Source organism: Alligator sinensis, unplaced genomic scaffold (assembly GCF_000455745.1).
Source record: "Alligator sinensis unplaced genomic scaffold, ASM45574v1 scaffold239_1, whole genome shotgun sequence".
Lineage (NCBI taxonomy): Eukaryota > Metazoa > Chordata > Crocodylia > Alligatoridae > Alligator > Alligator sinensis.
Window position 1 is genome coordinate 488601 of NW_005842788.1, and position 14233 is coordinate 502833.

Genomic DNA, 14233 nt, shown 5'->3' on the forward strand with positions numbered 1-14233 from the left:
AAGGGGTCTTTGTCCAGCAGGTGTTGTCCAGAGGGGGGTTGCTGGGAGGGCCTCTGGGTGGATAGATGGTTTGGCGTGGTGCTGGTCCAGATGGAGAGGGCATCCCCAGGAGTCGGTCTTGACTACCCCTTTTTATGGAGCAGACTACCTCTTATCTCCTATGGGAGGGCCTGTCCAGGCAATGTCAGTCCTGTTCCAGAGGGTTCCAGATGTTCATGCTGAGCATGTCCAGCTTGGCATAATGGTGGGTTGCCTCATTTTTGTTTCTTGAATGCTGAGGGTGGTTCCAATGGCTGGATTGTTGGTCCAGGTATTGGTTTTGATGGTTCAGTCATTCAGAGGGAGCTATTTTTAGACCTACTGCCATTGTCTCTCAAGCACCCTCATTCATCCCCATTCATTCAGGAACCACGTTACATAGGAGGGGTAGGTATGAGTCATAGGTTACAACATACTTACACAACAGAGCATGGGGACAAGAAGGGAACAAGATGGGAACCTGACACACAAAATGGATACTTGACATCACTCATGCTAACCCACATTGCAGGCCTAAATCATACAATGTTAATTTGTAATATGAAACAATAAAAATCAATGCACAAATGATAGGAATACAATATAATACAATATAAAACAGTAAAAATCAATACAAACATAACAACACTATTTACAATATATATAAAAAAGGGGCTTATTACAATAATAGTATACAAGAACTTAGCTTAGTTTACCTAGTACTTGTAATCACTTCTAAGGGATAAAGAGGGCAGAGAGAAAGTCAGAAATGGTTGGGGAAGGGGAGGGAATACATTTTTAAATAAAAAAAAAAAAGAAGAAAAAGTGGAAAAGAAAAACTGGGGGGTTTGCTACAGTTGTTACTGCGCATTTAGTTACTACTTCATTAAACAAGTATTAAATTAAATGCACAGTAACTTCTGCGTATTAATGAACATGTAGACGTGCCCAGTGAAGCCTTTAAGAAATCTCATACTTCATTATTCATGGCATAAAAATGTTCGTATTTTCACATAAGGCATTTCATTAAAATGGAATTTGGAGGAGATGGCAGAGACAGCTTTAACAGAGCAGCACACACAGAATTTTCCACACAGATTATTGACCCATCTACAGATATAATTTAGGCTGTGTAGGCTTCAGGTTTGATTCAAGATGCTGAAAATACATATTTGAAAGTAGTTTAGTTTAACTCAATTAAACCCTCGTCTCAGAAAGAAAAAGCCTGGGTACATCTATTTGTGAGGTGGTGAAATTGTGTGGCTATTTTCTGAGAGTGCATGCCTACCCCATTCACAAGGACAAACACACAAGTGCTTGCACTTATTCTTCATATCCTTTCACAACCATTGACCTTGTTCCTACTGCACATCACAGTTTGGAAGTGCAAAGGTTGGTTATTGATTAAAACTCAAGGGCCAGCCGCTCGAATCTCACTTAATGAAAAAAAAAAGATCAAAGCCACTTTCTATCATTACATTAAAATAAAAAGGGGCAGCATCTTGCCCAGTATTTACTGTAGTGCTAAGAAGTCTTAGAAGACAGGATTGACTCCTGGTAGTCTGTGGTAGGGTAGTCAACCATCTGCAGATTAAAATGACTTCTGGGTTAAGTGATTTTCCTGGAGCATATATCCCAATTTAATCCCTGTTGACCTTCCTTGAGATAAGTGAGATGCATCATTACTTGGGACTCCTCTCTGAATGCGTGGAAGAATGCATTAGCTCTATTAACAAAAGAATGCCATGTAGTCATGAACATTTTTTTCTCCTTGCAACAATGTCAGACACAGACTCAAGGGTGGAGTACCAACTGATACTTAATGACAAAAAAATTACCTATTAGTTCATGATGTTTAATTGTTATGTATGGCCAGTTCATCATTTCCTCCATTCTTGGAAAAATGCTTGTGGGTTGTGTGGACCCTCAAGAAGCGTACATGGTTAACTCTATGTGGTAATTGCACCCTTAATGTTTGGAGGAGCCATCTATGTGGCACAGTTCAGAAGGCTGGCCAGCTGGTGACAAATGCTAGCAATGGTGTACACTGGGCTGTAGCCCATAAGCAAGGATCTTCTCACCATGCTGACTGGGTTAGTTTGCCACCACTGTATTCCCCTGTTGTTCTAACCATAATTCAGAAAGAACTGTCATGTGATATTGTAGCAAGGCACAAGTCTAGGTTGGTCCCATGTGACTGGAGAAGAAGGAATGAAGTATTGATACTTAACAAAGGAACAAAGCAGTGACCTGGGTGATTGCAGGACTGCTAGTCTGACTTCAGTAGCATGCAAAGGCTTTAGAACAGGTATTAAAGGAAAGAAGTATTAAAGAGAGGGAGGTAAATGGAAAAGAGGATAAAATGGAGCAAGGGTTTACTTTCAGCAGTGACCCAAAACTTGAGTATGCTGGTAAAATGTGCCAATGGCACAAAGTTAGAAGGCATCATCAAAACTGGAGAGAATCAGGAGATTGTACAAAAAGAACTGGGCAAATCAGAGGACTGCCGTGAAAAAATGGGATGAAATTCAGTAGTACAGAACACCAGGCCATGCCCTTTGGGATTAATAATGGGGGGGGGGTTTGCTATAAGTTGAGAACTCATCATTTGGAAATGACTGCAAAGGAGAAGGCTCTGGGTATACTAGGTGATCACCAAATGACTGAGCCATCAAAGCAGTGTAGCTGTGGAAAAGGCAAAGGCAATCCTAGGGTGTACCAGAAAAAAAGTATTTCCAATAGAAACAGGGAAATATTGTTGCCATTGTGGAAGACCCTGGTAAAGATCTCTTTTGGAGTACTGGGCACAGTTCTGGCCGCCCATATTCAGGAATGATTGATTCAGGCTGCAGCAGGAGTAGAGAAGGGGTCTAACGATGATGGAGGAATGCAGAGTCTGTCACAGGGGAGGAGACTGGAAGAAATGGGTCAGGTCTGGCTGGCAAAACTAAAGCTGAGAGGTGGTATGATTACTCAGAAATACATCATGGGGGCAGACTCCTGGGAGGGAGGAGCGCTACTGATGTTATAGGAAATGATTGTCATAAGAATGAATGGGTCATATGAAATTGGCCAATATGAATGAGATTGGCCATAAATAAATGTCAGCTGGCAACTTAGGAGAAGGTTCCTTTCACTTAACAGCCCACATTGAATGCTAGCCAAATTTGTATTTAGTTTTCCATGACTCTTAGTAGTGGATAGGTGTGCTGGAGCTTTTATCCCAGAAACTTATCCAAAGTAAAAACACAGGTCCTTGCCTTAAACCTGGGAGATCTATCCTAACAGCTTGTGTGATGGAACAGTATTTGTAGATGCACGCTTCTCACACCCGGATTCTAGAGCAGCTGCATAAACTCCAGGTGACCAACCTAATAGCTAGACTGTCCATTGTAGGTAATTTTCTTTTCAGAAGCATCCCTTAAAGTCCCGTTTACCAAAGATCCAGTTACTTGGGAACCTAAGACTTTCAAAAATGAGAGCTGATTCCCAGATTACTGTCAAACATTTTCAAATATAAGCTTATGTCTGTTGCTTCCCACTCCCTTCTTCAACAAGTGATTTTGTGTGACTCCGATTTTTGGGGTGGCTAATTCAAGTTGATTGAGTCAGCAAGTTTTTGAGAGGCTTTGAGCCCCCAGTTACGATAATCAGGTGTCTCAAGTAGGGTGCATAAACTCACTAGATACTGTTAAAAAATGTCTGCCTATGTAAGTAGTAGTACCACTGTAATGTTGTTATAGCTGTCACGGACCAGGGAAGTAGGATGATTAGTTTGGTAATCTCTTCATGCCAACTATATAGTTAGGAGGGACAGTGGACAAGCTTTGTGGCATGAAATGCCCTTCCACAAGTCTGTAACTTCTTTTGGTGACTTCTCTTTGCTCTACAGCTTGACTGTTCCCTTGACTTCTTAAAAGACCATTTTTATTTGCATAATGGGATTAAGCAAAAGCTGTTGTTCTACCTAGTATTTAACTTAAGTTTTCCCAGACCTAAAGAAAGGCACTCTTTGCCTGAAAGCATGAGTAACATCTCTCCCAACTACATAGTTGGTTCAATAAAGATATTACCAAACAGATCTTGCTTTTTTACACGGTAGTAATAGGTTCCTCCAACTTATACCGTCCTTGACCTGTCCTGACCAGCCTGTATGACAGGGTATTGGGAGTCTGTGCATGTGGAAAGGTGAAAGCAGAATTAGTCTCCATTGTTTTCTCAGTGGAGCAAGGACCCCAGATGCTCCATTTGTCCCTAGTTGAGCAAGGACGCCAGGTGCTCCACTTGTGTCTCCATCCACCCCTGGCCAGTCAGTCCCTAGCATTGCTAGGGAGAGAAGGGATATGTTTACCTTCCAGACTGTGGCATTGTAAATGCCCTCTCAGGGTGAGCCCCATGCTGCTTGTTATCTGGACCACATTCACACGTTTAGACAACAGGAAGGGCATTTGACAGCTGAGCTTGAAGGCAAAAGATAAGGCTTGTTTGAAATTGCATTTTCCCAAATGCTACTTGAGCCAAACAATATTCTCCTTGTCAATGATGAGACTTCACAGAGAGGGACAGCCTGATACGTGCCACACTGTAGCAGTCACTCTAGAGCCCCAAGCAGCAGCAGTCCCTGCTCTTCATTATGTTTTGGGAGCTGCTTGTCATACACAGTTTATTCTAAATAAAGCCACATTTATGGAGCACCCTGTGGGCCTTTCCCCATGGTGCCTTCCTTTACCTGGACAAATACCACTGCTATGCATTCCTCTGAGACCTTTAAAAGATGCATGCAATATGCTCACTCGTGCCTATACATGTGTGTGAAGCCTGCTCTGACATATTCTAATTAGCACACTCAGGCAGCCTCATCGTCACATGTATTCAGCATTCCCGTGTTTCAAAATGGTGGTGGGGGTGCTTTAAAGCTCGTCAAGCGAACTTTATTTAAAGCACCCCCACTGCCATTTTGAAGTATGGGACACTGAATACCCAGGAAAGCTGCTTTAATTAAAGCTGCTCTAATTAAAATGCCCCCACTCTCCCCCAACCCCAGAGTACATGTATGGATGCTTCTGGAATGGGGCCAGGATTTCAGCCTTGTTGTTAAGCCCTAAGCACTCATCTTTTTGAGGCCTCCTTGGCTCTCTAGTGCAATACTGGGAGGCTGACCCCAGGAAGGAAGACAGGCCCATGGTTGAAACATTAAGTCTCAGGACAACAATGAGTGTGTCCACATCATGCTGGAGGATGCTAGGGAGAGAACATGTGCTTCTCCCCCTTCCCCTATCCCAACTACTGCTCCACGCATGTTGCAAGCTGAAAGAAATGTCACAAAGCAACACTTTGTTCCATGCCCAGTACTGGTCTCAGTCTTGGGTTTGTTCCTAAGGGTGCTCAACACTGCTGTTGTGACAATGTACCAACATGTGGCACATACAGACCAGGGCAGGGCATGTTCACAGCTGTGCTCCCTGCCACTGTCTGTCACATCAGAGAGACAGCCTTATTTTTCAATTCCTGGCTCCCCAACAGGTTTCCTGTGTGACCTCGGGCCCATCACTTTGGAGCAGAGCCAATCAAGACCTTAGGTGCCTGAAGAAGGACTCAGGCAGAACTGGTGCTCCTCAGTCTGAAATTGTGATTGAAAAGCTCCTGCCCAGCTGCTGCCTGGTCTGGGCGATGGCACCTACCTGTTTGACTGTTAAGTTCCCTAAGGATCTCATGGGCTTTCTTTCTGCAAGCCCTGAACTGCCCCACTCAGGGTAGCTCACGCCTGCCTCTTATCTAAATCTATTAGGGATCCCTTACAATAGTCATACCTGTGTCAAGTGTCTCTGAAAGGCTGACCCGCTAGACTTCATAACAAAAGTATTGTGCCCCATGCACAATGCAGTTATGCCTACATTCATTAAGAACACATCAAGGTGATGCCAACAGTAGTGGTGCTACCCAATAAATAGTAGCCTAGTGGTCAGAACACCTGTCCAGGTAGTGGGACATGTGCGGGAGTCTATGTTCGACTTCCCAGGAGAGTGCCCCCACCTCCAGGCAATAGGATAGCCCTGGTGAGAAAGGTGTTCTCCACCCCTCTTGTTCAGCTTGGGCAGCCAATAGTACAAGAATCTTGGAGCCAGAAGGAGAGCAAAGAAGAAGGAGCCTGACTCTGTAGCTGTGTGGTAAAGGTACTGCCCTGGTGGCATGGGGAGTCTTGGATTCCAGTTCCAGCTGCCCACTGGGTTTCAGTTGCTCGTATGTTATGTGGTGACTGTTTAATAATGGGGAATGCATTAAGAGATCTCAGATAGAGTAATGGTTATGAACATAAGAGATGCCACACTGGGTCAGACCCCTGGTCCATAGAGCCAAGCATTCTGGCTCTCTGTGGCACAGAGCGGATGTGGTTAAATTCCAGCCTCTGCAGCATCTTTTGGCATTGAGTTCCACAAGTCGGGTCCATGCTGTTTTAAAAAGAACTTACCTTGTGCTTGTCATCTGCATCAGTGACAGATAGAGTGACATGAATGAATGAATGAATGAATGAATGCCATGCTAGTGTTGGGAGAGGGCATTAGATGCATTGTACAGAGGTGGACGTGAGCCCAGCGCAGCATCTGGAGGACGTTCTCTCCTGCAGTTGGCCACAACATAGCATTTCAGGGGAGCTTGCCTTCCTTTTACAGTCACAATAATTAATTACTTGGCATCCATATTACAGTGCAGAGTCTTTCCCTGCCCAAAGACCATTGAACATGGCTTATGGATAAGGGCAGGCATGTAGTGGCAGAGTGGTCAAGGCCTGTCCTTATAGATTGAGAGGTCATGCCTTGCCAAATGCTGCTCCCAGTTAATATAGGGACTTGATCATTTGGACAGAGGAGTTAAAGGCAGATGTTACAGAGAGGGAGAGGAGGCAAAGAGGCATTGCATAAATGGCTCGGGGCTATAGAGGAAGTCTGTGGAAAAGCAGGAATTGAATCCATATATCCTGGGTTCTAGACCAGTACCCTAACCACATCAGCCATCTTTGCTGTAACCAGAGCTTTCCCCCATTGGCACAGGGCACCTAAGAAGAACATCATAATCTGTTGATTCATCTTGCTCCTGATGCTCATCAGGAGCTTGTTTGAATACACCCAAGGGTCAAAGATCTCTGCCTTTGAACCAGACCCACTGACAGCACTGTAAAATCTTGTGCATGACTTGCGTGATACAGCAAGCCAGTTGTATCACGCAAGGTGCTTAGGCTCCACACCAACTTCAGCCCTGGGAAAAATAGCTGTTGATAGACTAAACGCAGTAAACAGCTGCTCTGCTGTTCTTGCAAAGGGCTATTCAGCAAAGGACCAGCTGCAGCCTTTAGGCCCAGGTCACTTCCTCCTTTGGAATCAAGCCCCTGTTAAGAATATTCATTTATGAAGGAAATTAGCCATTGCAACCATTCCTGCAGAGGAGAGTTATTTAACATAGGCATCTGTCTCATGCCCAAATAAGCTGTTTGTAAACCCCTGACCTAGAAATAAATCATTTCCTATAGAGTCCAAGCCAGGAAATAATTTCCAATAGATTCTTTAAATAACTACTTAGCCATGACTGAGATCCTCTTACAGGCAACCCCACAAGGGAAAGAATGTCTTTGGGGTGGGGACAGGCTCCTCTTCTCCACCTACCACATGCCTCTCTGAGTCTGGGGATCTGAGGGAGATCAGAACCATCAGGAAGGTAGTTCAGTGATGCTCTAGGCTGCTTATAACAACCCCTTTGCTCCATGACAGGGGTGCATTGAGTTCCTCCCTTCTTGGCAACAGCCGGAATCCATTTGAAGGGGTGCCTGCAGCAGCCATAGTGAAAAGATGTCATGAATAACAGTAAGAGTTTGAAGAGGAAATGTCTAGGTGTTTTCCTAGGAGGTGACTGAGCATTCAGACTTAGAAATTCTGAGGAGAAGGCCGGAGCAGAATACAAATCCTTGAGGCCTGCTTCCATTTTTGGACTTGCTCCACCTAAAGGAGTCCTTTTAGCATAGATTTTTATAGTGGGGTGAGAATACTAAAGTGACATGCGCAAGGAAAGGCATGTCAGGAATTGACCAGTGAATACTTGTATTGCTCCAGAATCAATCACCTTGGTAAGGCCGCAGCTGGAGTACTGCATCCAGTTTTGGGCTCCACAATTCAAAAAGGATGTGGAGAAGCTTGAGAGGGTGCAGAGGAGAGCCACGCGCATGATCAGATGGCAGGAAAACAGACCTTATGATGAGAGGCTGAGAGCCATGGGGCTATTCAGCCTGGAAAAGCGCAGGCTCAGGGGTGATCTGGTGGCCACCTATAAATTTATCAGGATCTGGGGGAACATCTGTTTACCAGAGCCCCCCAAGGGATGATAAGATCGAACGGTCACAAACTCCACTGTGACCAATTCAGGCTGGACATAAGAAAGAACTTCTTCACCGTCCGAGCCTCCAAGGTTTGGAATAGACTGCTGCCGGAGGAGGTTCAAGCACCCACGTTCAATGCCTTCAAGACACATTTGGATGCTTATCTTGCTGGGATCCTATGATCCCTGCTGACTTCCTGCCCCTGGGGTAGGGGGCTGGACTTGATGATCCTCCGGGGTCCCTTCCAGCCCAAATGTCTATGAAATCTATGAAAGCTGATCCCCATCCAGTGCCTTGGATAGACCCCCAGCATAGGAAGCAACCCACTTCTCACCCACACCTCTTTACAGCAGCTGAATGGTTAGAAAATCATGACCATTGTTTGATTGGCCTGACAAAAAGCACTGTCCTTCCTACAACTGAACTCAGAAAATGAACATCAGAAAGATGGGGCACCTGTTCTGAGTCTGACTAGGCTGAAAAGGGATTTAAAGCATTAAGCTTAATCCTTTCAGTGAAACTGAACCCTGGCTTCCTTGTTCATCTGCAAATTAGTTTAATTTTCTCAGCAGGATCCCACTGATTTGGGGCCAGATTTATCCCTGGTGTAATTTTACAGTATTCCACTGTGGTTGCATTTTGTTCCCCTGCATCTGTCCTATTAAATCTGTCAGAGTGAGTTCATAGCTAGTGTGAGGTGCCAATTTCAACATGCTAACCCAGGAGAACCTGGAGTGCCCTGAAAATAACAGTGACAGCTACCAAACCCTTCTTTCTTTCCTGTACAGCAGAAAAGCTTCCTGCATCATTCTTTATGTAAAAGCAGTAGAACAGCTGTTACAGAGGTTATAAATGTCTCCTTTAAGCCTGCACAGAGACAGCAGATATTGAAAGCCTAGTATTCTCTCAAGGAAATTGGCATTAAGGGCTGGAGTGTTGCTGACCATGACATACTACAGGTTCTCTTACCCTCCACTCCATTGACAGGAAATGGAGAAAGGAGACAATGAAGCTTCAATTAATAAAATATATCATTCAGCTTTTCCCCTGGACAATACTTAGAATTGATCACCCTCCAGAAGGGAATTGGTTTTAAAGGGCCTAATCCAAAAGCCACTGGAGTCAATTGATGTTACAGGCTTATAATCAGATCTTAGGAGGGAGAGGTCATCTAGACTCCCCTGCTGATGTGATGGGCAACTCGGTAGTTCAAATAGCAGCAGCACCAGAGGAAAGTCAGTCTCCATGAAAAAAGGCACTTGGCCAAAAGTACTTTTTCACCACATGATGTAGCCCCATTTTGGTCTCAGCTGCCCCTTTGTAGCCCCCATGAAAAGAGGCAGATTGATCTGTGTTCGTTGTTGGAGTCTGAGTCACATCATTTGCTAATGAATTTGTAATCTTACAACATAGAGGAAAGAGCATTCTAGCTCATGCTGCACATGTGAGTGCTGTGGGTTCCTTAGGTCCTGTGTGGGCCAAAATGGGGGTTACACTAAGGCTAATGGAAATGAAAATGACTCCTGGTCAGACTCCTCCCTATCCCCCTCCCCTCCCACAAACCGTTATTCTCTTGATTCATGGTATTCTCCACAGCAGAATACCTTCCAGCAGATGGGGAAACAAATATCTACTAACATGACAGTCAAACTAGAAATAATAACACTTAAAGCACTACTGCAAAATCAGGGGAAATCTCTGGGAAAATCCGGTCCTATTTGCACCCTGGGACAGATGCAGTCTTGCTTTGGGGCAGCATTTTCCAGACAGTTTAGAGGGAACCAGTTTCCCTTCTTCCTCAGATCATAAGGCTGAAATTTCAGAAAATAGTGAGCAGCTGCCAGGGTTGAAGGAAGGCAGAGAGATTAGCAAGAATTCAGTGGGTGTGAGGGGTTTGAAATTGCAGGCTTCTGGGACATGTAAAATGGCTATTCCCCTGCCTCCCCCCACACCAGCTTGCCTTTTTAGGTGGCTTTCAGTATGATGTGCTGTATCACAGCCCAGACCAGGAAATTCTTTACCAAGGATTCCATAGTGGAGGAAGGCTGGCTTAGTGGTAAAGGTACTGCCCTAGTATTTGGGTAAACCTAGGCTCACTTCCCTGGCAGTGACGTCCCATGTGACCTTGAGTAAATCACTTAGCCTTGCTGTGTGGCACCCATGAAGAGAGCAGGCCCCTCAGTTTCCTCCAAAACTCTTGTCACCTGCAGTTCCTCTGATGCCAGTGTTGCCCAGCAGATACCGAGTGACTGAATGGGGTGGAAACATGGTCTGCCCTTCAGTTTGCCTTCAAGCCCACAGACACTGTCTGCCACTGCACAGGGCTCACAGGTGACTCAATTAGAGGAGCAGCAAGGTCATCACTGACAAATATATCACATAGGCAGTACAGAAACTGCCTCTCTGGCCCACGTATCCTGACTTTGTTGGCAACCAAGACCAGCTGCTTTAAAGAAAGGTACAGGGAACAGCCTCCTGGCTCTCTGTCTGTCCCTGCATGAGATTGATAAACCTCTGACTGCTGGTGGAATATTGGGCCTGGTCCTTTCACTGAAGCAGCTCCTACATTTCAGGTCAGGGTTCAGTCCCCACCAATGGCCAGCTGTTGCACCATGGCAGGTGGTAGTCCAAACAGGGGTTTGTGTCTCTGAAGCTTGAGATAAGCCTGGGTGGGAGGAGAGAGCATACAGCTTTTCATACCATACTGCATATGGCTGTGATCTGACTACTGAAGCATGCATAAGTGCATGAATCTGCAGCCACCACTAAAGGTATAAGCATACTTTGCCAAATGAAGTGGATTAGCTGCTCCAGGATGTGTTCTGGCACTGATCCTTTTCATTGGGTAAAACATGGGTCACCTGTTTTCCTGCTCATTGATTATGTGGGACAATGAATGACATGTTCCCCACTTACAGAGATGTGCCCTGGAGTTTTGTTTTTGTGTTTTTAATTATTCTTCCTGAGATGCAGCATCTTGCATTTATCTGCTTTAGACTTCATCTTGCTAGCTTCGGCCCAGTCTTCTTATCTATCAAGATCCTTCTGAATTATATTCCTGTCCTCCAGTGTGTTGGCAGTCCTTCCCAGTTTTGTGATGTCTGCAAGTTTGCACAAGAAATCCTCTATTCCAGCATCCAAATGATTAATAAACCCACTGAACAGCACTGGGTCCAGGACAGACTACTGTGGTACTTCACTCAAAACCTCCTGCCATTCTGATAGGGATCCATTTATAATTACCCTTTGCCTGTGGCTATCAAGCCAGTTTTCTATCCACCTTATAATAATTTTGTCTTGCCTACATTTCTGTGGTTTGTTTATAAGAAGGTAATGTAGGACCTTGCCAAAAAACTTGCTGAAGTCCAAATACATTGTATCCACAGCAGTCCCCTCATCCACCCAAGTAGTTACTTTGTCAAAGATGAAGCTCAAGACCTAGGTGTCTGTTCTTTCTATTGATGGGTCATCTTAGTTGGGAAGCTTCACAGTGTGTTCTTTGTAATATTTATGTTGTCTGTCATGGGGTTTGCACTTCCCTGAAATTCCCCTCCTTCCTTGGGGTGCCCTAGGGCCAAAACATAAGTTTTAGGTAGGCTTCAGCCTATCTGTATGAGCACTCCCTGGTTGGTTAAAGCAGAGCTGTCCAACTGGAGGTTCAGGTGTTGCATGCCTTCCACAAAAAGTTAAATTGCAGCCTTCAGGGTTTGCCAGCCATGGACAAACCCAGAACCAGGGGGTGAGTGGCAGTGGTATTCACCCCCTGGGTTCTAGAGCCCTGCCAACACTGTAACTGGCAGCCACGCCAAGGCACTTCCCACTGCCAGAGTTAGATTGTCCAAACCATAAAAAGCCCTACAGTTGAAATCTGTCTCATGGGGCTAAATAAGTAGGACAGCCATGGGTTAAAAGTGAACCTATGGTTTTCATGTGTATCAGTCAGTGAAAACCCTATGAAGTCCTTTGTCTTGCAAACTGCTCTGGGCAGTTGAGGGTGCATGGTAGAGCAACTTGCCAGCTTGGAGCCATGATTTCTGCAGGAGTTAGCTCCTGATTCCAGTGCTGATTTAGTTGACTCTAATATTTTCTTGGTACTGCATTTCTCACATAGGTTTTTATTTTTCCCCTCCAGGAAAATGAGAACTGTTACTCCAGCGTGACCTGTATTTCCAAGTCACTAGCGAATAACACTGCAGGAGGAAGGGGGGAAAAAAAGAAAAAGAAAAAGCAATATGGATGGTTTAATTGAACAGAACAGTGTGCTAATGCACAGTAAAATCAGTGAAGCTGGGAAAAAGAATGGCTTAATTAACACAAGGAACTTAGTGGCAGAGAACAGAGATGGCCTTGTCTCTGTGTACCCAACCCCACAGTATCAGAGCCGCAGAGCAGGAAACCTGCCCCCTCAGGGCTGCCTGGAGAATGGAAAGAATGACTCTGTGCAGCAGCTGCTTGACCCCAACACGCTGCAGCAGACTGTGGAGTCCCACTACCGTCCCAACATCATCTTGTACTCAGAGAACATGCTGCGGGCATGGGGGGACAGCGTGAGTGCTGAATGCTGCGAGACCACCTTCATCGAGGACCGCTCACCCACCAAGGACAGCTTGGAGTATCCTGACAGCAAGTTCATTGACCTCTCAGGTGATGACATCAAGATCCATACCCTCTCCTATGACGTGGAGGAGGAGGAGGATTTTCAGGAGCTGGAGGTTAGATTCTACCTGTTGCCTGATATGGCCCTGATTGGGGTGGGGTGGAAGGGGATGGATTGGGGATGATGTGGGGAGCTCATGATGCCACCTTCAAACACTGGTGTGGGCGGTACTAGTTAATGTCTGTGGCCCTGATCCAGCAAGGCAGCAGAGCCTTTTATCTCATCAGATGAGGTCCTTGATCTATTCAAGACAATGGGCAAAATTCCAGTTAACTTCATGGGGGTGTGGATATCACCCTGGACTTCAACAAAGCTACTCATATACTTCCAGGGTCACACATGCTTTGCTGGATCAGGGCCAGGATTAGCTAGCATTCTCCAAACCTCTTTTCACTACCATCTGCTCCAATGAGCATGTCAAAATGAGCCATTGTTATGTCATGAGTCAAACTGCAAATGACTGATATTTGCCAGACAAACGATAGCATTTCATTCTGGTCACCCCAAAGCAAACCAAAATTCATCATGTTTCATTTAGACAAAGTTGAAATGAAACTTTTTGAACCTTCCTGATTTTTAGCCTTATGGACCTAAACCTTCATTTTTTTGGTAGGTAATATATTCAGCTGAAATACGGTGCCAAGTTCTCCTCATGAGCTCTTAGCTTACCAAAGATCTAAGGTGACATGTTGAATGAAAATACAACTTTAGCCTGACATGATCTAGGCAAAACTTAGAAAGCTAAATGCTTGTGCATTTCTTCCACAAGTGGGCTTCTAAGAAATGGTCAGACATAGAGGTTTGCACCTCTTGTGAAGAGATTGTTCTATGCTGTGATTGACTGAGATACCACAACAAAAAGTAGATTTTTTTTTTTCCTGGGCTGTCTCTGCATCAGGAAGACAGAAAAGAGAAATTTGCCCTATATAGTTTCATGTCTGTGGTGTCACATTTTATCTCCACAAAAGAAGAGAAATTGTCTGGTTGATGCAAGTTGGGCAGGTATGCCAAAATATTCCTGTCCTGTGGCATTTTACATTCAGTTCTAGGAAGTATGTTTATGGCAACAAATTGCTTAACTATCTCCTTTGGTGTTAGCTCTCTCGTGTGGTATTTTGATGTAGAGAACTGCAGTGGACAGTTAGCTGCACAAGGGCATTATTGACTCCTTTGGCCCTAACTTTCTGCAGCAG

At 44.9% G+C, this 14233-nt stretch overlaps 1 protein-coding gene across 6 annotated transcripts in view; it reads left to right on the forward strand.

Moving 5' to 3' along the window:
• SYNDIG1 (synapse differentiation inducing 1) overlaps positions 1–14233 on the forward strand; it is a 173758-nt gene that overhangs the window by 21138 nt on the left and 138387 nt on the right. For all 6 annotated transcript variants that reach the window (XR_003091671.1, XR_003091673.1, XR_003091672.1 and 3 more), the window contains exon 2: positions 12516–13095. Coding sequence is in view for 3 of the 6 variants with exons in the window: in XM_006034973.3 (XP_006035035.1) it covers positions 12616–13095 (480 nt within the window). In the remaining 3 variants the exon portion in view is untranslated. The remainder of the gene's footprint in view (positions 1–12515; positions 13096–14233) is intronic.